The sequence below is a fragment of the Asterias amurensis genome, chromosome 21, assembly GCF_032118995.1.
Source record: "Asterias amurensis chromosome 21, ASM3211899v1".
Classification (NCBI taxonomy): Eukaryota; Metazoa; Echinodermata; class Asteroidea; order Forcipulatida; family Asteriidae; genus Asterias; species Asterias amurensis.
In genome coordinates, this window is record NC_092668.1 from 883,349 (window position 1) to 911,310 (window position 27,962).

The 27,962-nt window shown below is 39.1% G+C and overlaps 1 protein-coding gene across 3 annotated transcripts; it reads right to left on the minus strand.

The window, feature by feature from the left end:
* Nucleotides 1-26,101, minus strand: LOC139952798 (broad substrate specificity ATP-binding cassette transporter ABCG2-like). Of its 3 annotated transcripts, none has more exons than XM_071952019.1 (17): nt 24,495-26,101; nt 17,633-17,844; nt 16,862-16,921; nt 15,740-15,854; nt 15,131-15,283; nt 8,566-8,723; nt 6,906-7,057; nt 6,260-6,367; nt 4,861-5,042; nt 4,310-4,375; nt 3,553-3,635; nt 3,210-3,299; nt 2,865-2,989; nt 2,332-2,486; nt 1,594-1,683; nt 724-788; nt 1-351 (listed from the first exon to the last, which is right to left on the minus strand). In XM_071952019.1, the coding sequence occupies exons 1-17, from the start codon at nt 24,585-24,587 to the stop codon at nt 204-206; spliced, it is 2,055 nt and encodes a 684-aa protein (XP_071808120.1). In that variant the 5' UTR covers nt 24,588-26,101; the 3' UTR covers nt 1-203. The 3 variants fall into 3 exon arrangements, with proteins under 3 accessions (XP_071808120.1, XP_071808122.1, XP_071808121.1); XM_071952021.1 differs by lacking the exon at nt 24,495-26,101 and adding an exon at nt 18,420-18,861; XM_071952020.1 differs by lacking the exon at nt 24,495-26,101 and adding an exon at nt 21,872-22,031 and having other exon boundaries at nt 2-351.
* Between the last annotated feature and the right edge of the window lie 1,861 nt (nt 26,102-27,962).

The following is a 27,962-nucleotide window of genomic DNA, read 5'->3' on the forward strand; positions in this document are numbered from 1 at the left end:
AAGTAGGAGAGGTTGGTGTAGGTAGGGTGGGGCATCGGTCCTTACTTCAGTTTACAGATGCCTCTAAGCTGAATGCAGCTAAGTAGGAGAGGTTGGTGTAGGTAGGGTGGGGCATCGGTCCTTACTTCAGTTTACAGATGCCTCTAAGCTGAATGCAGCCAAAGTGAGAGAAGGTTTGGGTAGGTAGGGTGAGGCATGGGTCCTTACTTCAGTTTACGGATGCGTCGGAGCTGTACGTAACCCAGGAAGAGACAGATGAGGGAAATGGAACCCAAAGCGACCAAGTTCTCCCATAATCCCCATTCAGAGTCATCGATTCCCTGATTCGCTAAATAAGCTTCACCGGGTACGCTGAAAACCAAAACGGAGTAAGAGTTACTGCTTCAAATCTTTTTTTGACAATTTTAGAAAGTGGAGAACTCTTTTCAGTTGCCATAGCACTTTGCACTTTTGCTAAAAATAGAAACTAATTATCCTGATCTCAGACAAACAGGTCAGATTTCACTACTGTACGAAAGGAAAGAAAGGCTTCTCGCCTGCAGTCTTTCTTAGATTCAAATATTTGAGGAGTCATTTCTCACAGTATTTAATACTATCAACAGCTCTCCATAGCTCATTACCAAATTAGTTTTTATATTTATTGATAACTACCAAATGTGTCCAGTGCCTTTAAAAAGAAAACAAATTGAAAGGTTAATTAAATTAAAATTATAACAGACTCACCAAGTTGCGGGGATGGTTGCATTACCGCAGAAGACAAGTCCTTTCAACTCGTTCACTGATAACGACTGGAAGAAAATTCAATGAACACAAGTTTCATAAAAAAAAATAAAAAAAATACACAGGCACTACGATTTAGTTCTCCATCAAAACAACGAGGGCCGACAATCATTGTTAAGAACCCTGTTGAGGCAGGGCTGGAATTTTACACCAGCGAGTGATTTCAGGGTTGAGCCAGTAAAACTCAAGACAGGACAAGTCCGATGTTCTTGTTTTTTTCATCAATTCAACATCTTTGTCTCAAAAGAATGATGTTCAAATGCCGAGTTTAAGTCTCACAAATATCTTTCAATACTGAGTTTCACACATAAATTAGAAGAGACAAATCTTCTCTTAGTGAATTAAATAAAACAGTTAAGATGATAAAAGATGATAAAACTGTGTTCTCATTTTGATTCTGGTCTTGTAAATAAAATCCCAGTCCAGTAAAGAGTCTGCCGTCTTGCTGTTAGATTTTCCTCAAAAAATTTGAGCCCTGTAAAGAAACAAGTGTCATGAGCGGGACTCGAACCCACACACTTACAACACCAGAATGGACCCTTCCCATGAAATTTGCTAATTACATTCACGCATGCGTACAGACCCTGTTGGTTGGCAAACACCATAGAGTTGTGCACTAAGTAGAAGCGCAGTCGCGTCTGCATCACGCACCAATAGTAGTGTACAAAACAGCGCCAAGTTCCCTCATTTTGCCAACCAAAACGTTAGTACGCACGCGCTATGTGCAATTAACATATTTCATGGGAGGGGTCTATTAAGAGTCTGGTGCATCAAGACCGCTCCGGCCAAAACACTCCCGACATGACTACTCACATTAAGACTGTATCTGAATATACTGATGTATTGAAGCCACTGGAGCCAGACGGGTAAAGTTGATATGTTCAGCAACAAGCCGCTAAAGATCTGGGAATTAACAAAAGGAAAAGAAATATATGAGATGTCTAGTTTTCACCAACACTGCTTCATTATGTATTGTTGTTTTGCGGTAACATCATGTTCTTTTGAGAATGTGCCTTGATTTATATTCTGGAGACTTAAACAAAATGTACCACAGAGCAGTTTTTCAAAATTCGGGAGCCTTCTCACATCTGGAAAAAATGTCCTGCTCCATTATTTTTGTTGGTTATTGTTGACTTCAGAAAACTGAAGTCTTGGGATTTTACTTCAGACTGGTTACAAAATACCCAAGTCCTGACTTGAGACTGGCCCCAGAAGTATTGAAACTTGATTTAAGACTATAACCCTAGAAGTCTTGGGATTTCACTTCAGTCTGACCCTAGAAGTCTCGGAATTTGACTATAGACTGGACCAGGAAGTCTTGGGATTTTACTTCAGACTGGCCCAAAATATCCCCCCCCCCAAAAAAAAAAAAAAAAAAAAATTACTTGAGTTGGCCCTAGAAGTCTGAGGATTTGACTTTAGACTGGCCAAGAAAACTATTACTTGACTTTAGAATGGTCCTCTAAGTCTCAGAGACTTGCCCTGGCAGACCTGCTGACAACTCTACGTCTCCAAGGGTCATATTCCAGTAGAATTAAAAGATAAACCTACCATCATGAAGATATATGCGACAGCAACAAACAAGGTGGCCACAGCCATGATGGATACACTGGAACTGATTGCAAAGGACAAGGCACAGGCTGTGACTGTCGTCAAGATCAGAGTCAGACAGTAAATGAAGAACGCTGCCACATCAGCTTTCAGTCCTGAAATAACAGATAAGTTGAGAATTCAGTCAGTCAATCAAAAGTATAAATCAAAATATGAAATTGGGCCCAGGTTTGTGCTTGGTTCCTTCTTGTGCTTGGACAGCTCTATGGAAGTTGGCCCATGAGGCCGATTTACACAGAGCTAAGATCAATCTTAACTGTGAATCAATCTTAATTGCTAAGGAAAGTGTGATGTCATAATACAAATCAAAATGGTAATACTGACAACTCATCTAAAGATGAATCTTTGTGCTTCGTGAATTCCAGCCCATGACTTTTAAAATCACGATTGACGGAATCACAACTTGTCCAGTTACACTCAAACAAATTGGCAGCTGAAAAAAAAGAGAAAAAAAGGTTGAAAGTTGAACGTACCTATCATCCAGTAAGTAATAGAGCAGAAGATGAAGGTGGGAATAATTCTCATTGGGAGTAGATCGCAGAAGACTTTGGCAAAGAAGTAAGAGGAACATCTGTAGAAGCCGCTCGCTGACTCGTGTCTAACAAAGGTTTTTAAAAAAAATAATAATTCACGGTTAAATTCATTCATCACTACCAAATAAAATTGATGAGTTCAGATGACCTTATCAGCAGAGGGTGGGTTCGAATCACAGTCATGAAACTCTGTCTCCGTGCAACGATATTATCTTGGGCATACGTTAGCGTTAAAAGCAACTTGAAGTTGTAAGCTCCCAAGAGAAAGCCAAATTGTAGACTTACATAAAGATGACCCTTTCTTTGATGAATAATTCCACAGCACTGAGGTTACTAAACACCATGTTCATGATGAGAAAGAAAAATGCTCCAATCCTACAAACAAAAAATACAAGAAAGTCATTGCAGAAAAAATCACTCATGAAAGAACGTAGTTAACACATTTTGACCAGTTGATCTGACGTTATACACTGATACTGTCCGCAATTTTTGGAGTTAAATTGTATGTGAAAATATGTGCCCATTAGAATAGCCAGGTAATAGGTTTTCAGCACCCTGTCGAGCTTGTATTTCTAAAAATTAATGGGGGATGGACGAGATTTAAGTTTTTTTGTGGAATGTGGCTCACCTGTTTTGGATTCCTGCTGTGGATAGATCAAGTTGGAAGTAAAGACCACCGACGACCAGACCAAATATAATCATGAAAAGGAACTAAAGAGGAAATGAAGAATAAAATAAACAATAACTTTCAAATTGAATATGTAACCAGTAAAAATGGACCACTTGAATAAACTAAATAAAACTGAATTCTGTTGGGAAACAAACAAGTTTATGTGCAAACTGCAAATATAAATCTTTTCCCACTTTTAGTGAGGGTATTGTTGGGCTTCTAGAACACACAATTATGATTTCAGTGCTTGTAATCAAACACAAAACGCAACCAGGGGTCGATTTCACAAAGAGTTAGGACTAGTCCTATGAGATATACAAATTGCATGGATAGTCCTAAGTTAGGACGAGTAACTGGTCCTAACTCGAGATAAGACCTGTCCTAACTCTTTGTGAAATCCACCCAGAGACTCTGTGCACCAAAGCCTAACTTTGGTTGTATAAAGCCATGTACAAATCAACAAATCAAGCAAGTTGTGGCTGCAGCTACAATGTCAATAGACCTTTTCAGCAATCCCATCATAGTGACAGCAGAAGCTGTCAATTTGTACCTCCAATTTGGATGTAAAATATAGAAAATGATGGGTTACAAGTAACAATGGTTTCTGACGCATCCGTACAAATTTCATTCTTGATGGGATGTCAACCACTGACAGACTAACCTAATACAGAAGCAGACAAGCTCATAAATGACAAGAGATTTTCTTGTAGCTTACCTGGATGTAAGATTGCATCGGGTTCCTCAGAATATTCAAGATTGTTCTCTTTGAGACGTAATAGAGCTGTGAAAAGAAATGAAGACGGAGTGTGTATTACTGCTGGAATTAAGTTTCAAATCTTAGACAGTAACTTTTGTAGGGGAACAAGTCCTTTTTTAAACCAAGATGACGGAAAAAGTATGGTATTACAGACGTTAAATTAGGACAAGCTTTGACCTCTACTAACACTTTCCAGAAAAATTCATTGAGAAAAATATTGTTTGAATTCATAGAAAATCTTGACAAAAACCACAGTGCGACAAAACAGCTGCTTCGAAACCTCCACAAAAAAAAAAAAAAGGCAGGGAAATACATGTAAATGGGCCAAATTTCATAAAGCCTGTTTTAAACATCTTCCTGAACAAAAAATTGCTCACCAGCCAAAACTTCATAAAGTTTGTATTGTTGCAACTGGTCCCTACTAGTTCTGTTTTGCTTTAGCAAACAAAATTGCTAAGCAGTATTTTTTGTTGAACAGCTTTATGCTCTTCAAGCCTATAACCTCTTACCTGTGTGGCAAAGGAAGTTGGGTACTCAATAACAACGGTGTTGACTTGATCTGTCGCTGTGTACTGTTTGTAGATCTGGCTGGCCGACTCCCCAAGCTTGCGCTCATGATCAGATGTCTTGAAGACTTCTGTGATCTTGGGTTTTTCAGGGACATCATTTTCATCGCGACAATTGATGCCCGCTTCAGGTAGTTGAACATTAAAAAAGGAAGTCAAACAATTTAAAGAGTATTAGTTTTGTTAGTGAAGAAGTACCAATTATTAGCATTAGAAGTCTCAGTACAGAAGTATTAATTATTAACATTAGTACTATTAGTAAAGAATAATATTAATAAAGAATTTTTGTAAGGCGACAAAACCCACCAAATGAAGGTGCTCAAGGCGCAGGGGGGAGAACCCTCACGCAGTAAGGAAAGAGGAAAGAGGAAAATCAGACAAAGAACAATTATAGATAAGCCATGGTTTTTAATCTGTAAAGTATTGACACAAGAAATATAAGGAATTTGAAGTGGTAGGTCATTCCAGAGAGTGGGTCCAGCATGTGACTGAAACTTAACGACCCCCCATGATTTCCTAATCTATAGGAACATGTAGTAGCAAGCAAGTATAACAATCGAAGAGATCGTTCAGGAGTATATGCTTTTACCAAAGAAAAAATATATATAGGAGCAGAACCATGAATGCAATGAAAGATAGCAGAAGATTGAAAGCAATGCAAGATTCGACTGGCAGCCAGTGAGGTGACTTCAGTACTGGTGTAATGTGAGTGTGTTGACTGGGAAGTGTGACAAAGCGACTAGCTGCATTTTGTAATTTTTGTAGTTTAGAAAATTGAGTTTGAAGTGAGTGAAAAAGAAGACCATTACCAAAATCCAATCATCAAGAAATGAGTGCATGAAGTATTTTCTCAGTGGCTGGTGGAGTCAAGAATTTGCGAATAAAGCCAACCTATCTCAACAAGTATCTAACACATTTGGATATTCGGGCGTACAGACTAGCGTATAAGTACTAATTAGTTTAGTTGACCAAACCACAAATATACAGTGAACTGAAAACAATGAGTCAAGTTTCTTGTCTCTACCTACAATATTTATGTTAGGCTGGCTCAGTGGTTTCTTTCCCTGCCTTTCGCCGCTGTGGACCTCGGTTCGAATCCCACCTCAGACCAAAACTTTAAAATAATGGATTGGGTTTTCAGTCCCTACCTGATTGCATGGTTTCCCAATTTTGATTTTTCCCATCATCCAAAATTTAACTTTTCTTCTTGATTCCTATTGATGTTATCAGGGCTAATTGTGCTGTTAAGCGTTTTTTTAATAAATTTAAAACAAATTAACAAAATATCCAATTGAATCCCCTCCAACTCTTACCCCACCCCCTCCTCTTATCCCTAACTTACTGTGTGCAGTATCTTCCTCCTCCATTGCCATGGTAACAGCGGTGGAATCTCCATTAATAATGTCCAGGAAGAAATCTGGAGGGTTGTTGTGTTCCTCGCAAACGTAACCTGAGAAATACAAACCAGAGACACCAAGAAATTAATACCGGATTCATCACAACTAAAGGAATATGACTAACAGATGTTTGTGGTAACACCAAGTGAAAATGTCTAAATCTCTTTTCAATTCAATGTTTCAATCAGTATGTTCTGGGCCAAATTTCATGGCGCTGCTTACCGTAAGCACAGAATCGGCGCTTACAGAAGCAGAGAATTCTGTGCTTACAGCAAGCATATTTCACGGGCAAGCGGCGAATTTTTGCATCTGCGCACTCCACTTCATTAGGCATTCTACGCTAACAAGGCTAGCGCAGAACTTCGGCGCTTGCGCGCAAGCAGGGAAACGTGATCGTAAGTGCAGAATTCGGCGGTAAGCAGAGCTCATTTCTCAAAAACTACTGCACCTCAGCAACTAATATTTTAAAGGTTCGCTTTCATTTTCTTCAAACGGTGTAAGTTTAATTTAAATCTGTTAACATTGTGTTTTGTGTTACAAAAAGTACCCAAATCCTTTAAGGCGCTTTAAGACCATGGTGACTTCACTCACCGCTATCAGAGAAGTACTGCAGGGCCTCTTTGGCTGGTCCATGATACACTGTGTTGCCTAGCGACAGGAGATGTAGTCTGTCAAACAACTTGTAGATGGAGTATCGAGGCTGGTGGATGGAGAAGATGATGGTGCGCCCTCGCTTGGTCAACCTTTGAAATTAAAAAACCACAACAAATTATGGATACATTTTTGTGGTGGAAATTTTCTGGCATTTTTTTTCACAGGGCTCGAATGAGTACTGATACACATCGGTGTAAAATGGGTAAAACCAAAGAAAAAATAGTTGTTATTTGTTTTTATTTTGAGGGCGTCTGATAAGCCAACATTCAAGTAGAAGGATAACTGATATCATGTTTTCACAAGGCCCTCTTTTTTGTATCTATCTTTACTAACCACCAGAGGGATTAACCGTTATCAGGATTTTTAATCTTTTAATCTTAAAGATTACCTAACAGAATCAACTTCAATAGACCACTTCCTTGTTTGGTTTAGAGTTGTTTAGCTCAATGAATTCAATCAAATACTCAAACAAAAAAGACAAATTTGACAAAAAGAAAAGAAAGGAAAAAAAAAAAAAAAAAAAAGTCTGAGATTGTTAAAATCTTCTTTTTCGTTAACATTATTTTTCGTTAAAAAAAGAGAGCGAGAAAAAAAAAAGGCGACCTCTAAAAGGGAAGCGGGCAGGGACGCTAAGTATTTTTTGTTTAAATGTAAAGGCCTGAAGTGACATCTTTAACCCACCTAGTGACTACCTCCTTGAAGAATGATTCAATAGAATCATTATTAAGTCAACTGAGGCTAGGTAACCTTGACACAACAAAGGGAATTTGCAGTCTTTGGTGATCTAGTCGCTCAACCGAACAAAACTAAATTGCATATTCACACTCAGACACTACAGAAACATGTTTCTGCAGAGATGTTTCATGTGATATGCACGCGCAGATTATTTATGTACATGCGTCTCTGCGAAACCCTCACTGCATATTCACACAATGAAAGTTCAAAAGTCACACAAATACATGTAGTATGTGTTTTTCAGTCCTTTTTGAGACAAAAATCAAAGAAATATAGATAAAGTCAGCTCTTTCCTTAAGAAGCTGCCTGCCTGATTTGAAAAGGTTGGGGTGGTTAAGTGCAGACGTTGTTCCAGTTTACTCGAGGGACAGTTGGTAGAAATGAAAGTTAATACATGGTACTAATGAAAGGGTATGAAACTTGGATCCAAACTTTAGGTAATGTTGAATGGATGGCATTTCCACTTTCACCTTTTCAGCCCTGTATGAAAGGGCAAGGGCACACCAAGGCATTTTCTCCTTGGTAAAGGGCATTTTATGAGGAAACTGTAATTTTCTACTGTCATTTCATGGCCACCAAGGCAATTACCATGGAGGAAATCGCCTTCTTTGCCTCTGTGAAGTATCAGGCCTGCTTTTTGATAAGGCCCTGAAACTGTAGATTCTCCTCCCTTTTGGTGTGTAAAATAAAGTCTGGTCCAGTAAACTTGTCCAACAACAAGCCATACAGTCTTGTGGAATTTTACCCCAAATTTGAGCATTGGCAAGTTTTTGTTTTGGTGTGCTGATCGCAGCATCAAATTCCAGCAAAACACACGTTGGCTTTTGATGGACTGATAGAGTATGAGTTAAGTAAGACATACTTTGAGAGTAGCACCATGACGGCGTTAGCTGTGCTTGCATCGAGACCCGTTGTAGGCTCATCAAGAAACAGAACGCTTGGCTTGGTGATCAATTCCATACCGACATTAGTCCGTTTCCTCTCCCCACCAGAGACACCCCGGATAAACTCAGTCCCAACCTGTTAAACAAAAACAATATCAAATAAATAAACCCGTTGTAATTGTAGTTATCTTTTAATTTAAACATTGGAGACTGGTTATTACTCAAAATAATTGTTAGCATACCAATTTTTTGGTGACAAGCAAAGTAACAAAGTTTTTGAGAAAGAGTTAATTTCTCACTCATATAGTAAAAGACTTCAGCTGAAGCCTTTTATTTTATCTGAAAGCACGCCAAATAATGCAACAAGGGTGTTTTTTCTTTCATTTTTCTCCTGAAAATTCGATGACCAATTGAGCCAAAAATTTCACAGGTTATTTTATGCAAATGTTACCAAAGGTGTCCAGTCATTGTCTTTAATAGTTGAAGTATAAATAATTATACATTTTTTAGGATGAACAAAAAAATTGACTTAAGTGGGATTTGAACCAATGATCTGGAAACAGATAACCCATTTGCATAATCCGCTGGTTTTGTTTTAATGTTTAGCCCAGTTGATTGCTTTAACTGCAAATCTAGCCAGATGCTGAGGATCTTGGCAGAGGATGAATCGTGCTGGTAACCTCTCCCCTCTTGTGTTTGTATCGACTCTTATTAAATTCCTCTACTGTATTGTTTATTGTAAGATTGCATGAGTGTTCTCTATCTGTAATAATTTTGTAGCTGATTTTTGTATTTTTGGAAAGCACTTTGACGCCCTGCATACGGCGCTATATAAATGTTTTATTATTATTATAATAAACCCTTGTTTTTTACCTCTAAAATCGAGTGCATTAATGCATTGAGTGTAAGTAATGAAATACTTTTTCTTATCTGGTGTTTCATAACATCGATTTGCCTGATGCAGCAACAAACATTTATCTAAACAACCCTAAAAATTTATAGGGCAACTTATCTTTTTAGTCAACTTGATAGTTGTCTCCACTGACTGCCACAAACAAACGCAGAAAAATATGTATTTGTAGACTTAGTGAACTCATAGTTCTTCAATTTAAACTTTTATAGTTCTTCAATTTAAACTTTTATTGACTTCCTTACTGAGGTAAACTCAACAAAAGTTTGTAAACCTTTCACACATTTTGAACGTGTTATTTTCATTAAAGGAACACGTTGCCTTGGATCGGACGAGTTGGTCAAAACAAAAGCGTTTGTAACCGTTTTTTATAAAATGCATATGGTTGGAAAGATGTTTTAAAAGTAGAATACAATGATCCACACAAGTTTGTCTCGAAATTGCGTGGTTTTCCTTCTACTGTGCGAACTAACACGGTCGGCCATTTATGGGAGTCAAAATTTTGACCCCCATAAATGGCCGACGTGTTAGTCGACGAGGTAAAAGGAAAACCACGCAATTTCGAGGCATGTTTGTGTGGATCATTGTATTCTACTTTTACAACATCTTTCTACCCATATGCATTTTATAAAAAACGGTTACAAACGCTTTTCAAAGACCAACTCGACCGATCCAAGGCAACGTGTTCCTTTAATTATCTAGTTGCATTAGATCAAAAGTTCACATCATAATATTTCCCCTTGTGATTTATTATTTGAATATTATCAGAGTAGTAATAATGGAATTTATGGCATGAATGACTCTTTTGAAAAGGGGCTCCAAGCACCTCAAAGAATAAATATAGCAGTGATTAAATTTAAAGCAGCTGTCTCACTAAACTTTATGCAGTTGCATAAAATCCACTTGTGTAAGAGTTCTTGTGTTAAGTGGTTAACAACTTGTGCAATAAAAGTTGTGCAAGTGGACTTATGCAGTTGCGTAAAGTTTTGTGAAATTGGCGGCAGTGAGGGCTATTTTTATATTGTTCAGTAAATACTGCTGGCTAGTAAACACCAAAGCTCAACTACATGTACTTGCACTTTGAATCCTACATCATCTACATACACAATACCTGTCTAAACAAAATAAAGTATGGCTATCAATGAAGCTAACTTGAAAATGTATTGAATTGAAATAGTGACGATCATAAATCAGGATATTAGAAAAATCAAGCCAACTGGTCTTTTTCCTTTTCAGAGGTGAACAATTAATTTTCAAAGTGTTAGTTTATGTGTTAGTGAGTGAATGTTACTTCATTTGATCACTACCATTTATACATCACATAGTTATAAATGACAATACATGGTTAAAAAGCTGGGCTCCTAAAATTTCCCTGGGGCAAGTAAAATGCAGTTTCCAGGTTGGCTACAAAGCTTTACCGTACAGCTAATAATGCCAAACATTCAACAAGTTCATAAAATTGTTCACAGCAGTTGTGAACTGTCATCTGCATGGAATGTCATTTAAAGCCAATTGTTTTCTTCCAAAGTGCTGTGTACACACTTTGTGCCTGCAGGAAAACATTTCCCTGTGGCTTAAATGATACCAATTATGGAGGAAGGAAATAACTTAACAAAAACAACATTATGAATTACACTTAATCTATGGACAATGTTGAATGACAACTAAAATTACTAAAAGATCGCCTTTGGCATCAATCTGATACATTTTGCTGGCATCCACACTCATAAATGTTTCAGTGGAATCACCTTTTTATATTGTATAATTATATTTTTATCGTTGGCAGGGGTCTGGTTTTACACCTCGTTTGATGACAGTTTTATACTTTTGTTTTAACCTTGACAGCCCCTGTACAACTTTTAACTATTGTGTATGTCTAAAGATTTAAAATAAATAAATAAAATAAATAAATAAAACATTCTGTGTATTTTAGGTTTGTTTTCTTGCTGAAACCACTGTGCAATTCAGTCTCCATCATATGGTGTAAATAAACTAAGAAATATAATAGTAAACATTTCTTTTTCTTCAACTTTTTCCATGATATTTTCTTTTGGTGTTTTTACTGTTAGAGCCCTCCAACAGGCTGGTCCTGGAGAGAGCACAATATGTATGAACACTGAACATTTTAGATTGAACAAAAAATATTGCACAAATTAGGTGTAGAGAGAACCATGTAATGATTCTTTATTAAAGTCACCTGGAAGTGGTATTTTTTCAAAATAAAGCTTTTGTCACTAACATATGTGTTTTGATGAGTGGAATGTGAATAAACAGTTAACTAAGGTTTTAAAAAATCAGTTCTTATGTTATTTACAAATTTAAGAGTTGACCCCGACCCGAGAGGGCGCTGTTCATGACGTCAATCGAGGCAGACTTTGCCTGTAATGCGTAGAGTAAACACAATTGCAAAGTACATGTACGGACCAAGTCGTGATTTTGTACATTTCAAAAAAAAAAAAAATTGTTCTTTTTCCGGCAATGCCGACCAGGTGTATTGCTGCTGAATGGAGAAAAACACTTTTTGAAATGTACCAACTCACGACTTGGACGTACATGTACTTTGCACGTGTGTTTACTATTACGCATTACTAAGTCTGCCTCGATTGACGTCACAAAAGGGGTAGGCGGAGTCAGCCCCCCAAACAACTTTATATATTTTTTTAACATATAATTGACAAACAGTTACTAAAAAAATTGTTTTATTGTTCGTAAGCATATACTCTTATGTTTGAAAGAAAAAAAAATCTATTTCCAGGTGACTTTAAGCTTTGCAAACTTTTTCAGGGTGATAGGGGGGGGGTGTAGGTTGATGGAGTTGGTAAGCTTGTTTTAACCTTTCTATCACCACGACCATTCAATGACTTCTCCATACAAGCTGTGGTATAATGATCTCTAATTCAAGGCAAATTGGAACTAAAGTGGAAATACTTCAGAAATTCAATCCGGATTTCAAGACTGTACTCCAGCTGAGTGTTAACCTTGAAATAAATTCGTCATTGGAAATCAGAGCTCCAGGCCAACACTCCCTGGTAATTAAAGGTTACGCAACTACTGGCTTCATAAGCAAGCAGAGGACCAGTTGACCAGAACAGGGTGTCCTTTGGACAACCTCTTCTAAATTTGGAGGACACCCTATTTTGAACAGTTTCAAGACTGCCCTGGTAATTTTGGTTTATGCCAACTACTAAGTAATCCAGTACAAAGACCAATTGACCATGATCATAGCATGGAGGTAGAAATGGTGTCTGGGTGTCTATTATGTGTGGAGCTGTGGACACCCTGTTTTAAATTTGGACACCATGTTGTGTCTGTCGATTATGTAAACGTATTGTAAGTGAACAATTTGCCAAATCTTTTTACACCAAATCCTGGCTAAAGCCTTGCCTTCAGCTACAGCCCCCAATGTCCTTTCAAGGGCATGGTGTTACTTAGGTTCCATGAACTGAACATAAAACTGATAATTACAAATGAAACTTAAAATAGTTCTTAAAATGTAAAAAATTTCAAGTATTACAGGTAGACTACAAGGGAAACTGACATGGTAATTTGTTAAAACACAGAAGGGTGTTAAAACACCAGAGGGCCATGATCATGTGAAAATGCATGCAGAGGGCAGACTAGAGAAGTTTGCCAGCAAACTCTCCTGCAGAAAACGTGGTCGCTGGTCAAGTAGCTAGGCCTTACATTAAATTGAACTTTTACCAACTTCCTGAATGAGAATTCATTCAAGTGAAATGCAACAATAGTTTGTTGACCTTTCACACAATTTGCTTGGTAATAATCCCAGCAGGAACAAATGAAACATTTAAATTTGTCCACCACTGTGTTTCTTCACTTAGCGTTTCACCCGAGTAAGGTCACATAACCAGCCCCTGGACCCAAACGCTTATCTTTGACCTCAAACTTAATACATTGCACGTGCTTGTGTGTTTTTCATATCCGGTGTTTCATAACTTCAACTTGCCTAATGCAGCTATAAAAGGTTAAATACACAACATGGGTTGCTAATAATGGCGTGTAACTTATCTTTGTTGTCAACTATATAGTTGTCCACTGCCACAAACAAACACAGACAAAACCACCTTCATAATGACCATAACAGATTTCATTTGGACTTTGTATTTTTAACTGGACATGAACAACTGTTGAAGATAACCAGCCTAGTGTTTCGTCCTTGAGCCTAGTGTTTCGTCCTTGAGCCTAGTGTTTCGTCCTTGAGCCTAGTATTTCGTCCTTGAGCCTAGTGTTTCGTCCTTGAGCCTAGTATTTCGTCCTTGAGCCTAGTGTTTCGTCCTTGAGCCTAGTGTTTCGTCCTTCTAAGGACAAGGGCAACAAGGTATTTTCTCTTGTGTAAAAGGCACCTCTTGGGGCAATTGTAAACTTCTATTGGGGCACCAAGGCAATGTTGCCTCTGAGGCTCTGAGAAGCTACCGGCCGAAGTCAACGTGAGCGTTACTCGAAAAATTTCAATTTAGGCAACAACAGAGATCAGCTGTTTTGCCCTAACATATGAGTTTAAAAAGGGTCAAGGATAGGAGGACATGTTTTTTTTTTATATCTAGATACATAGTATGCCTTTGAAACTTTGAAATAAAAAAAAAACACCTAAAATTTACCCAAAAATGATCTTATAGAAACCAACATTTTCGAGGTTGGGCTCTTTTGCCATGGAAAGGCTGAATTGCAGAGACATAATTTTTAAACTTTTTGGCTTTCCAATTTAATTTATACACTCAGGTGTTAGATCCACGGTACTAAGAGACATTGCATCATTAACTGAACCCCAGCTAGTATTTAACTTTGTGGCAAACATTCAATGCCGCCATACCTTCTTGAAATGTTCTTGGTTATGTTTACGTTTCACTGCCTGTTGCTCCACCCTTGAAGTGATAAATGGCTCAGTGAACCCATAATCATAACAGCAAGAAAACATGAACAATAAATGAACACTTGGGGGCAAGGGTACTACATGTAGCTAAATTTATATTTCATAAACTGATTTACTTATAACCCTTGATGGTAAGAGATATGAGACAATGCAACATCAAGAAAATACAAAATAAAGTGTTTTCGTACTAGCCCACTTGCTTTTTAAGGTTACCTCCATATCAATTATTTTTTTCTTAAGTGAATAAATTTCAGGGTGGAAAACTTAAAATTTGACAAGGCATAAGTTTTAGACAAAAAAGACAACCACTAACGTAGGGACAAATCTGCCATTATGAATTTAAAAAAAGAAAAAATACATAGCATCCTCCTTGTTTCAGATTAGCCTGTGTGAGAAACAATTTTTTCAGTCGTTGCGTAATTGTACCGGAGCTGTTAAATAACACGAACCATGGCCTAAATTACTATCTTCCACAATTTATTTATTTTTGCTTTGATGAACTTTTATGTTTTCTTTTCGCAATAACATAAATTTGAACGGGTAAATATTCCTTCTGGACTTTGATAACCGCTGACTCACACCAAAAAGATTATTATTAAATTATTAATGGTGTATTTCATCTTTCAGTATACATACAGAATTCTGGTTTCCAGTCAAAATAGTCAACTTTCAGTTTTAAAACCATTGTGCACACTCAAACTTGCTCAATGAGTTCCCGAGAAAGATAAAGAAGTGGAAAACCTACCTTTGTATCAGCGCAAAGATTCAGCCCAAGTTCATTTATAACATCTTGGACTCGAATTTTCCGTTCCTCTTTCGTGACGGTCTTATCCAGCCTCAGATTTGCGGAGAACTCCAAGTTTTCTCTCACAGTGAGGGTTCCCATGACAACATCATCCTAAATTGTGGAAAATGTTTAGTAATAAGAAAAGCTTAATGATGCAACTTTTTTTTTTTTGTGGCCTTCCGTACCATGTGATAACCATTACACTATGACATTTTATTAGGTCATAAACAGACCATTAAAAACATTAGACAACGGCTCAATTTCATAGAGTCGCTTCAGCAGAAAATACTACTTACAAAGTTTCTGCTTAGCAAAAAGTAGGCAGGATACAAGTCACCAACTGTACATGTGACATCTGTACTTAGCTAGTTTCTGTGCTTAGAAGCAGCTCTATAAAACCGGGCCCATAAACTCACAAAGTGATTTTATAAGTATGTACATTAGTTTTATCCAAGGTCTGTTTACAAAAAGTATTGAAGTAACTGAAACAAACGATAAAAGATTCATACAAAGTAATAATTTTCAAACAATTCTTTGCAAACTTAAGTGTAATATCTAAACTCCTACCTGAACTACGTAGCCAGAGACGAGTTTGAAGTTTTCAGGTTGAGCTTGGCCATCGATAAGCACGGTCCCTGACAGACCATGTGGATCTTTTCTTGCAGCCAATACATCCAGAAGTCTGTCAAGAGATTATGGGGAAGAGAGAAACCTTTTGAAATCTTTCACAAAAACTTAGTTATTAAGTAATGCATAAATTATAGAAAGGTTTGCGGTAACACAATGTTATGAAAATCTCCAATTGAGTTGGGGGTGGTTCTGAAGAGAAGCGTAGGTTTCAACTCGACGTTTCGATGCTATAATCAGCTTCTGGAAAAGACTATTTTTTTATTTTTATTCTATTTTAACAGACAATCGGACCATACTGATCAAAACAATCCTCTGGTTCCAGGGTCTTTTCAATTGCTACCAAAAACACAGAATTTTCACAAAATTTGTTCAACCAAAATTTCTTTCTAGGCAAAATTGCTGGACAAAATTGTTCCATAACTATCATTACATGGTGCTATCGCAAACCTTCCCATACTGTCGAATGTCCGTCAATCGTGCAAAGTTTACAATCAGTGGACATACTGTCTGAGGCATACAACTGATAAATGGGTGAATATTTTGGAGCCCAGCAGAGTCTGTCCCAAGGCTACATGAAAACACAGGGTTTGCATTGAATTGGGTTTGGCTGTCACACAATAAACTTGCTTGAGAAACCATTAATCATCTATCAGACCATTAATAGTTCTTTGCATACAATAGGACAAAGATTTGCATTCACAATAGGTCCTTTCGGTTTGCAAATGTTCATTACAATTAGGATCAATATATATATATTTGGTTTCCAGTAACACCATGGATCAATTGGGATAAATTTTTACAGGTTTTCAAATTACCTGAATATAAGTTTGGTTATCGTTGTAGATTAACAGGCTTTGCGATAGGTTCCTTTTGGTCTGGATATAAGTTTGGTTATCGTTTTAGATTAACAGGCTTTGCGATAGGCTTCTGAATGTAACTCATGCACACTTGTATGCTGACGGTGCTGCAAGTTAGGACAGTTTCTAGATCCTATGTAAGACACTATGATACCAAGTTTAAAGCCACTAAAAATCGTTTAAAAATATTTAAAATGCTTACGAAGTTTTTCCGCTACCTGTTGGACCAAGGATAGCGTTCATTCCAGGTCCAAATATCCCACTAGTGAAGAAAACAGAGAGAATTTGAATAAGTACACCTTTTAAAAGTAAAATGGGTTGAATTCATTGAATAAGTACACCTTTTAAAAGTAAAATGGGTTGAATTCATTGAAGAAAGATATTTAATAGAGCAGGATTAACAGTTTAAAATGCAATGTGTGTTGCTTTGTATTCCTACTTCTCTTATTTTTGGTAATTTATATAGTTTTACTTGGATGTCAAGTTTCTATGTTTTTTAACGTGGACAATAAATAAAATATAATCTAATCTAATCTAACCGTGACAAATCTCTGACATGTACAATCCTAAGCTCAAACATGGCTTAAACATCCTTGCTTATCAAAGATATGTCTATAGCCAAAATACGATACAATTACTATTACTGCAACTGGTACCCTTGTCATCTCTTGCTTTCTTAGCCAAGAAATTTGCTTAACCAGATTTTTCTGCTAAACAGCTTTATAAAAGTGGGCCCAGGGCCTTATTCCATAAAGCTAATATAATAAGTAGAAATTGCTGCGGAGCAAATTTCTTTGCTAAGCAAAAACTGAGGGCGGCACCAGTATAAATTGCAAGACATTCCTGTGCTTTGCATGTTTTTATATTCTTTTTTCTTTTCTTTTAAATGTATCTTAGAACCTAGGTGGAGCTAGGGTTCTGAGAGGGGGAGGCTCCAGACAGATCCCCCCCCCCTAAGTTGGTCATTACTTACGTGACTTCATTTAAGATGACTTTGTCAATTTTCTTCCCGTCCACTTTGGTCTTGACGACGTAGTTGATGTTGTGGAATGACAACGTCGAGCCACTGACCGAGTTTGCCCGGTGATGCTGCATTCCTGGTTCAATGTTTGGGACACTAGGGTCCCCAAAAGTACTCCCATATTGTGGAGAGATAACATTCGAGCCATTCGGTATTAGCTTTTCCTGTAAACAATAACAAACAAAAAAAGTTGTTAAATTAAAAGTATCAACAATTTGTTTCCTTGCTGGTAAATAAAACAATTCTGAAAAAAAAAAAAAAAAACACTTATGAAAGCATCGGGATAAAATCCAGGGGGAAATTGCTTTTCAGTGGAACTAGGGTGTTGTGTTGGGGGGGGGGGGGGGGGAGTGGGTCCAATACTATAGTATCCTTTTTTATAGTGGCCCACTAAGGTCCTTTTATTAAGGATACTAGTGGACCCGAATGGGGCTCAAAACAAAATGTAAAAATGTCGTACATTTAAAATCTACGTTTCCAATTCCAAAATAATAAAAGTTACATACTTTATCCATAATAATTGATTGATTGGATTCCTTACAGCGTTTGTCCAACATTGAAGTTGTTTTTGCCAAGGCCAAGCAATGACCAGCCCATAAAATTGGTCCAATCCCAATCCGGAGTGCATTTCTGCCTCCATGATTGGACCAATTTATGGGGCTAGTCTCAGCCTGCGTTATATACTTAAACTACTTCTAGAAACTAAAAGCCTCCCCGGGGTTACCTAATAGTATTTTACCTTTGATGTGCCCGCGTTCACGTCTCCCCTCAGAGCGTTCGCCATTTTTTAAACACCCAGCGTGAAGAAATTACGTGAGAAACACCATACGTAGCCTACATTGACTCGAGAACCTAAATCATGTGCCACCAATATACCGTTCCAAACTAAAAAGATAATACAACTTTACACGTTGTCTAGACTCAACTGTACTACGTTTTATAGCTGTCGATTATTGATCGTTTGATGTTGTAAGTCGTCCGTCCCCTGTCGTCCTCTTGTGTTTAGTGCTCACAATCACAAGTTTACTAGGATCATCTCGGATCGAACGCTGGGCTTGTTGTTGCAAACCCCAATACGACCTTCGCGCTCGTGTAAATTACACTGTAATAGCCTTGCATAAAATGCACGCGAGGATCCACTCCCCGGGAACGGCGCATGCTCAACCACCCGTCCGTTCATAGTCAAGACATCCACAAGACAAAACTATAGACCTATCTTTTGCAACGTCACAGCCCGAGCTTTTGCCAACCCAGATTGGACAACTATGGAAAGCCATAAGTGCAAATCAAGAAAAGATTGCTATTTTTTTGTGATAATGTAACCAAATTTGTCGATTTTGTTAAAACAAAACAACTAATTATGAGAGGTATTTTATTTAACTGAAAGTTAGCAGAAAATGTTGAATATTGTTTAAACATTTGTTTTTACGATTTAGTGTTTTACTAACATTCGGCCGACCATGCCAACCAAGGCGGTTTGTTGATCAACAAAAGAAAGGTCTATTGGTCAATGCATGGTCAATGTGATAGAGCACGGGACAAAAAAGCAACGACCATTCCTAATAAACTTTGTGTTTTTCTTTTTAGATAAAAAGTCGGACTTTGATCGCGATCTGACACACACCACTGTTCTCTCTACGTACACACACGTCAATATTTTTAGTGGTAACGACAGTGTTTCACTTACTTGTCCCCCCAGCGCCCCGCTTTAAAGGAACACGTTGCCTTGGATCGGACGAGTTGGTCAAAACAAAAGCGTTTGTAACCGTTTTTTATAAAAAGCATATGGTTGGAAAGATGTTTTAAAAGTAGAATACAATGATCCACACAAGTTTGCCTCGAAATTGCGTGGTTTTCCTTCTACTGTGCGAACTAACATGGTCGGCCATTTATGGGAGTCAAAATTTTGACCCCCATAAATGGCCGACGTGTTAGTCGACAAGGTAAAAGGAAAACCACGCAATTTCGAGGCATGTTTGTGTGGATCATTGTATTCTACTTTTACAACATCTTTCTACCCATATGCATTTTATAAAAAAACGGTTACAAACGCTTTTCAAAGACCAACTCGACCGATCCAAGGCAACGTGTTCCATTAACCAAAGGGTCCTTGCCGCCGCTGGGGCTGAGCGAAAGACTGCGTGAGAAGGAAGATGTATCAACAGAGGGCGCTATCAAAAATAGTACACAGTTGACGATCACCGTTTGGCCGATGGGCCATGGGATCGGGGGAACAGAATTCCCGGGTGCGGAGGTCTCCTGCCACAACGGCCCTAGTTTTGGGGAAGATAGATTTGATTCTGGTCGGCTCGCCAAAGTCAGACTATTATCTTGTCGAATAATTTGCGACACAGGCGACAGGGCAGCGGACCATTATTGGAACCATGCAAGAGTTGGGACAGGCGATTCAATCAGGAGCCACAACGGCCCTTTCTTCTGAAAGGAAGATTTGATTCTGGTCGGCTCGCCAAAGTGAGAATTATCTTGTCCAGCGACACAGGCGACAAGGGACACCTGAAACCATGCAGGAGTTGGGTCAGGCAAGTCAGGAGCTGACGGCTAGAGCAAACTGCCAAAGGTCACAGAGAAGATCTCAGGTCAAGACGATAAGCCTTGCTGGGCACCGCGTCGGGCATCCAGAGCTACCAGCTGAGCATAATAGGGTGATTCTTCGGGAGCCAAAACAAAGACAACCGATGCAGAGAGGCCAATCAAGAACATGGTCACGACGATGAAAGAAGGTACAGGGTTGGAGCTCGAGACTATGGTATGGATGGACGACGTTTTACCTGAATGAAGTACATAGGCATCCTGCGAAAGGATTTTCTGATGCCCACAGGTGAAACTTTAGATTTCGAATTTGAAATAAAATTGTAGGTTAAAATGGAGAGCGAGTCAAGTGCCATAATTGAAGCTGGCGATCTCCTAAATCAGGAGGAGAGGAGGTGAAGGAAGCTCAGCTGGATGAGATGGCTCAACAGATCCAAGGAGGAGAGAAGTGATCGTCTGGAGTGGAAGACTAATTCATCCCATTTGCCCCATTGGTCACAGCGGGACTGATTTAGAGGTCACTGATTTACAATAAAGAGGAGTTGTAACGGGATATTATTTATGTTTTATTGTTTACCCTTGCACGGATGTTATATAATAAGCACTATAGGCCACACCCAGTACTTTTCCGTCCATCTTTCCCGAGTTTTGTGGAAAAAAAACACTGGGAAAATTCCTCCGGCCATCGAGCTAGCCCGGGGATCTGACCAATAACACATCTGCTGTAGCAATGCAAGGGTCGCCATTAGAATCTCACCCGAGTGGGAAAAGTTTCCGTACGGCGCCACCACTTTTTCATTCGATATGAAATAGTATAGTATATAATTTACCTCAATGAAATATCCCTTTTTGTAAAAATGAGTGAAAAGGTGGTGGCGCCATACGGAAAGTTATCCATATTGGAAGTTATGTATTTGTTTGGGCAAAAGTCGTGAATATTAACGTTATTTTGCATTCCTCGAAGGCTTAAAAAAATATTGTTCTTCATGAAGCCTAAACGACGAAGGTTTTCACATCAGATTAATTGAACCACATGGCAAAGACTGAACAGAAATTGGTGTGAATTGAACGACTCATTCCAAAAAATATAAAACCCAATAAGTATTATATTCCGACATCCTTATATTCCGGCCGCACTAAAAACTGAATTGACGACGCCTGACGACAACATTTTAAATAAGGGAATTAAAGGGTATGGGGGTAATGAATGCACTTATAACAACGTTTGAAATGCTTATAATATATTACTGTGCAAGATATAATGTACATTATTATGGTTAGGAATTAAGAAAACACGTCGTTAGCTGTCCGGAACATGGATGAAGTGGTCGGAACAGGACGAAACAGTGGTTCTTGAAACATGGATGTACCATGGATAGGAGGTAGACCTCCATGGATATGTACCTACTTTGAAGTTTCGTCGAGCAACTACGATAACAAGGGCGGATTCTCATGACACAGCGGAGACTGCTCTGCACCATGATAGAAAACCGTACAGCAAACTCGGATCTAATGGGGAAACGTACAGCGTATGGATTGCACCGCCAACAATGCACGGAATTCTTCAACGCCGCAGCGTCCCTCCTTTGTTATCAACATTGAATAACAGAGTAATATCAATGTTTCATGCTTGGAACTTACCGGTACATCATCATCAATTGGAGAAATACTCATACCCTGAATATTATTGGCACCTTCTAAATTGTCACTCATCTTTGGTCTTGGTCTTGTGTTGGTTTATGAAGACGAACATACAGACAGTAAGCACAGCATATGCACGTCCTTTCTCTATGCTAATAAATAATAGCGTGTTATATATAGCCATATACCGACGTTACGTAATCTGTAAAGGCTATTCACAGTTTCATGACCCCAAAGCCCCTGTGTTATATAATGGAGCCGTCGCTTCGTGGAACGCGCAGATTAAAGAACTGTTCAAACTTGCAAGCTGAGATGGCAGGGGCGTCAATCCGTCCTAAAAGGTGTGTGGGGGGGGGGGGGGGAGAGGACGGACATACCACGGCGTGGGGACCGGGGCCCGCCTTAGGGCCCCGGAATATTGTTTTAAGCCGTAGATGCTCTCTGGTGTATTCTAGGGAGTCTGTAGGTCGTGGAAAACAAAGCTTTAAAGCATGTAATTAAAGTACATTTTAGAATTAGCAATGGTTTATTCATTCAACGATATTTAAAAAGGACACTTGGCAGTAGACAAAAAAAACGAATTGCTGATTAAATATTCAAGGATTGGATATTCAACCAGCAACAATTAAGAACCAACAGAAACTGCAACTCGAAGGTTTTCACATATACTGTTGTCTGAGGCATTTTAGTCCAGCCTTCAAAATGTTGATAGTTTTTTTTTTTATTAACACAGCATTTAAAAAGAAGAATCTCTGTGGCACCCTGTGAGTGTGACAGGGTGACACCGTCAGTTCTTGAAAATCGAGCCGTTGGGGGGGGGGGGGGGGGGGGCTTGGGTCGTCGGGTTGGCGTTGGGATCTTTCTAGCGATCTTCCACCGCTAGGACCCCGGTTCGAATCACGCCGGGGAACTATGGATTGGGTTTTCAGTAAGTTTGTCCATGAAATAATTCTATGGGATTTTCCTCTCAAATCCCTGAAACTTTTTTCTTCAGTGTCTAATTCTGTCCATTGGGTTATTGGCTATAGTGGAGCATGATAGGCCTCGCTTTCCTGGGAGTTGCTTTACAAACAGAAAAAAACGAAATGTGAAAAATATTAATCCATCAGAGGTTAAACATTCCTAATCTGTACTCGATAATTTGACTGGTTTTATTGCATGTCTTGTTGAATGGTCAATACCATTTCTAGATTACCTCTTTTTATTAAAAGCAAATCTGAATTCACACGGAGGAGGATTATGGCATTATGTTTGTTTCCTGATAAATTATTTTGCGATGAGCCTTCGTGACGTGTGATATTAAACCATTAAACATTAAACACTGCACATTACGCTTGGCTAGTACTATTATATGAAACCAAAGATGGCCGACTGTAGGAGGATTATGGCATTATGTTTGTTTCCTGATAAATTATTTTGCGATGAGCCTTCGTGACGTGTGATATTAAACCATTAACATTAAACACTGCACATTACGCTTGGCTAGTATTATAGGAAACCAAAGATGGCCGACTGTTTCTGTTGTTAGCATAAAAATAGAGCTATTATAGCTCTATGGTTGTTAGGTACAAGGTCCACGGCTCTCTTGTTTGTAGGCTGATTGTCAGATCATCTACATAGTCAGATAAATTATGTATAATTTACACACCCGAATAACAAGATAATATATAAGAAAACCCCCAAAATAATGTTGGAGGAAAAGGGACTGAAGACACATCCACACCGGGCTCTTAAGTCTGAGGTGGGATTCGAATTGGGGTCCACAGAGTTGTCAAGCGCAGGGCCTGATCTCTTGATTCAAATAATGGGCTCTGATAATAGGCACTGAGGCAGAGAAAGATCTTGAAGAGTATAGGGTCAATCTTGAGTCTGACTTGAAGATGCAAACAGAGAAAGATAGGCATAGATGAAAACTTATAGGAAATTATTCTGGGTGTGGAGGCATGGGCAAGATCCTTTATTTCAGTAACAACTAACGGTTAGGCCTAAAGCAAAGGAGCTTAAAAACTCTCGTTAACCCACCCATCATACTTCCAAACCGGGAGCCTACACATTGGGAAGTTCCCAAATGCACAAAGTAATGAATTTGTCTGCACCAAAAGCCGCTTACCGAAATGAAAATGTAAAAAGCCATGCAATAGTTATTGTCACAACGATGGAACATTATTGTATAGACTTGTCCTCACGTGACTTAAAGGTAGTGGACACAATTGGTAATTTCTAAAAATAATTATCAGCATAAAACCTCACTTGCTAACCAGTAATGGGGAGAGGTTGATAGTATAAAACATTGTGAGAAACCGCTCCCTCTGAAGTGACGTAGTTTTCGAGAAAGAAGTAATTTTCCACTAATTTCTGATTTCGAGACCTCAAGTTTAGCATTTGAGGTCTCGAAATCAAGCATCTGAAAGCACACAAGTTCGTGTGACAAGGGTGTTTTTTCTTTCATAGTTATCTCGCAACTCCGACGACCAATCAAGCTCAAATTTTCACAGGGTTGTTATTTCATGCATATGTTGAGATACACCAAGTGAGAAGACTGGTGTTTGACAATTACCAATAGTGTCCACTGTCTTTAATGAGACCGTCTCTGAATGCATCTATGTTTCATAATAATACTAACCGGTAACGGGTGAACAACGCTAGTGGGAGCTGGATTACTCAAAACAGTTTCTTGTTGAATATTTTCGGCATCCGAAGTCATTTCGCCGCTCATCCTGTTTTTGATGGCCACAAGAACGAAGTCAAACAACCCACACCAGTACAACCTCAATAGACCAGGAATAAACGTTTATAACAATGTATCGATGTACGATACACTGGTCTTGTCCAAAGTCCATATCAAGTCGGCAGTTAGAAAATAATATTACAGCGCTCGCTTACACTGTTACAGTCTCAGGCCCTTTTCGAAACCACGGCTCCCATTTTGATTCAGTTTTCAGGCTCCGTCTTTTCGTCTGAAGCCCTGAGTGCGTATACGCAAAGCACGCGCAATATTGCCAAAACAACTGCGGGGCCAAGCTAACCTGAGCAGAATCCGGTGCTGAAGCTGTGGTTTCGAAAAGAGCCTCAGCTATCGCCAGGCGTGCTTAGTTATCTGGATGACGTATAGACGGGAATTTTCAGCACGCTCTCTGGACATGTTCTCAGATAAGACACATAACAAAAAGTTGTCCAAGGCCAGGGCCCAAGAGCTGCTAAGCACACAAAAAATTGCTTAGCATGGAATTTCTTCCTTGATAAAAACAGGATTACCAACCAAATTTGTATTTGTTGCAACTTGCTTGTTATGTACTCAGCTGTTGCTTGTTTATCCTGAAAATCACGTGAAAATGTGGTTGGTAATCCTGTTTTTATCAAAGAAAGAAATGAAATGTCATGCTTATTAGATTTTTGTGCTTAGCAGCTTTTTGAAATTGGGCCCAGAACAGTCGCCTCACTGAGGTCAATCATATACATGGGTCAATGAAGCGATATTAGATTATTGACTGGGTCTGCTCTGTGTGGCTACCAATGCCATATGCTCAAACATTCCCTGCTACGTGTCCAATGATTTTGTTTAAACACTTTTCAGTTTGCACATTTCCCTTTCTCAAGTTTTATAATGAAAATTGTACACAAAACAATCAACAGAAAGGGACTACTGAAGCCAGAAGAGTGAAACGTTGGGCGTGCATGCAGAGGTCGGCATGCGTGTGACGTAATTACCAACAAGTCCGAGTTTCATAGAGATGTATATAATAAAGAATGTAAGAGACAGTTAAGGAGCTGCTGAAGAAAAGATCCCAAAGAACCTGAACTTTTATTGATGATGGCTTCCTGTCCAACTGCAACGAATATAGGTGCTCTTTATAGTTTCTGACCGTCAACATGAATCATTGACTATTTCTTGAATTATGTATACCTTCAGAAGTTTTGCCCTCCATCATTGCATTCGACGAAATAATTGTTGCTACGAAAGCTTATGCAGGTTATTTTTTAAGAAAGAATTTAAGTGCTATCCCTATCATAAAAATGGGTTCGTAAACTAGACTAGCGCGGCGCTCAAACATGCATGGTTGGTTCGACTGCAGTCTCTTCCTGACCTGACCTCGGTCAAATCAACCCGGAATATCAGCAGAGCTGACTCTGAATCCAGATCAGTTGACTTTGTAAATGATCAAGAAATGAAAACATTGAATCTTGTTTTTTGGACCGATAACCCAGTTTGAAGTCAACTCCGACTCAGAAATAATTATTTCTTGAAGTGATAAACGTCTACTGTACTTGATCCTCAGTCCAAGCAGGTATCTCTTCCTTGATGAAGAAGACATCTTGTTCTCCATCCTCGTCCCCTTCTCCAATTTCTTCATCTGATAAATCAATGGGGTCGAACGTAACAGCACTCCCGGACTCGAGGTCGTCTCCTACTTTGTTCAGTGACTCAAATCCCCCGTTGATTTTCTTCAAACGGCGGCGAAGGTTTCGGATGCATTGGCTGAGACTTTTGTTGAACAGTGCCTGATGGAAATATGAGAGAATATGTTTAGCCATGTCTACCAGATCAGCTTTGACTATGGCTTTGGCTAGACTGCGAGTTAGTTGAGGAGTATATTCTGAAACCACCATCGTAAGTCGTAGCCAAAAGCCGTCCGTATATTGAAAAAGGGGCGGAAACTTGCGATTAGAAGCCATTTTGGTCCTTCCAAATCACATGTGTGCATGTAGGCTTGCTATTGGGCTGTGCTGGATTTGGACTGAAATGGCGTTTTAGAAGAACCATAGAAACGCCAGTATTAGGGTTAATCCTGTCCCGAGTTAGGACCCTCCTCCAGAGCCAGCCAATGTTAACTTTCCATTGGGGGACCGAATCTACGGCGGACAGATTATGGAACACCGTCATTTAAAAGAGCAACACAGAAATAATACAAATGTCACTGTGTCAATAAAATGTGAATATTAATGTTACTTTATCTTGAAGAAACCATATGATAAGGCGATAATCGTATGTCATAAATTCAACCAAATACAATTATGACCTTCACATGTACGAGGTGGATTTTGTTTTATCATAAATTATAAACATCTCTCAACCGCTAGGTGGCAGCAGACTTTACAACGTACAAATCTTTTTTGATTGAGCACAGCAAAAAACATAATTTTTAAGGGCATTATATAAATTGCAGACAAAAACGGATTCATTTCCTTTACGAATAGTTTGCCTTAAATGGTATTTCTGTTTACGTTGGGTCCAAGTGCATCATAACCCGAGTTTCTGACGTCACACACCCGCGGCTCGCATTTGCCGCCGTCTTTGATGTCAAGGGGATTTAACTGCAATTCCCCACCCAGAACAATGAAGGCCATGTGAAATGATGTGAGGTCGAAGGTGATCCGAATCCCCGGCTCTAGGTTCACTGGCCTTGAAGTGTGACGTCAGATGTTCGGGCGTCGGTGCTACTAACTTGTGATTAAAATACAACAAAATGTCCCTGGTCCCAAATTCTAAATTCTGGCCCAACAATGTTGTAAACAACTTACCCAAGGAATCAGACCACCACACGACAAAGCCGGGAACTTTTCAATCATTGTGCGTCCAATGTTGGCATAATCATTGGAATTGAGTCTCTGCCCCATGGTAATGTTGACATAGAATTGGGAGGCGTCTCGCATGATCCTCTTTCTCACGACAGGACGAATCCCTCCCGTCTTAGACATGCACTCAAGGATATCGTCTTCAAAGTCTGGAATTGGAGCCGGATAGTTTATACATCTACAATATCCAGCGGAGGACGAGTCTGTAGGGCAGACTTTTGGTTCCGAGTTGTTGCTGCTACTGACCAGCCATGAGTTGGATGCAGGAGTTTTTTCACTTTGTACAACACCTAGGCCGTACGAAGTGACTGAGGAAATTTGAGGCGACTTCTGTGGCGGGGGTTGGGGAGGAGTGGTAGGGAGCTGAATTGAGGTGCCAGTTTGGGTGACAGTTGGGGCAGAGCAGGATGAGGGGATATTTCGAGAGATGGGTGGTGGTGAGGTGACATTGTGATAGAGTGCTTGCCTCTTTGCTTGTGGAGGAGACATCGTAGATTGACTGTTAAAGTACAGTGGC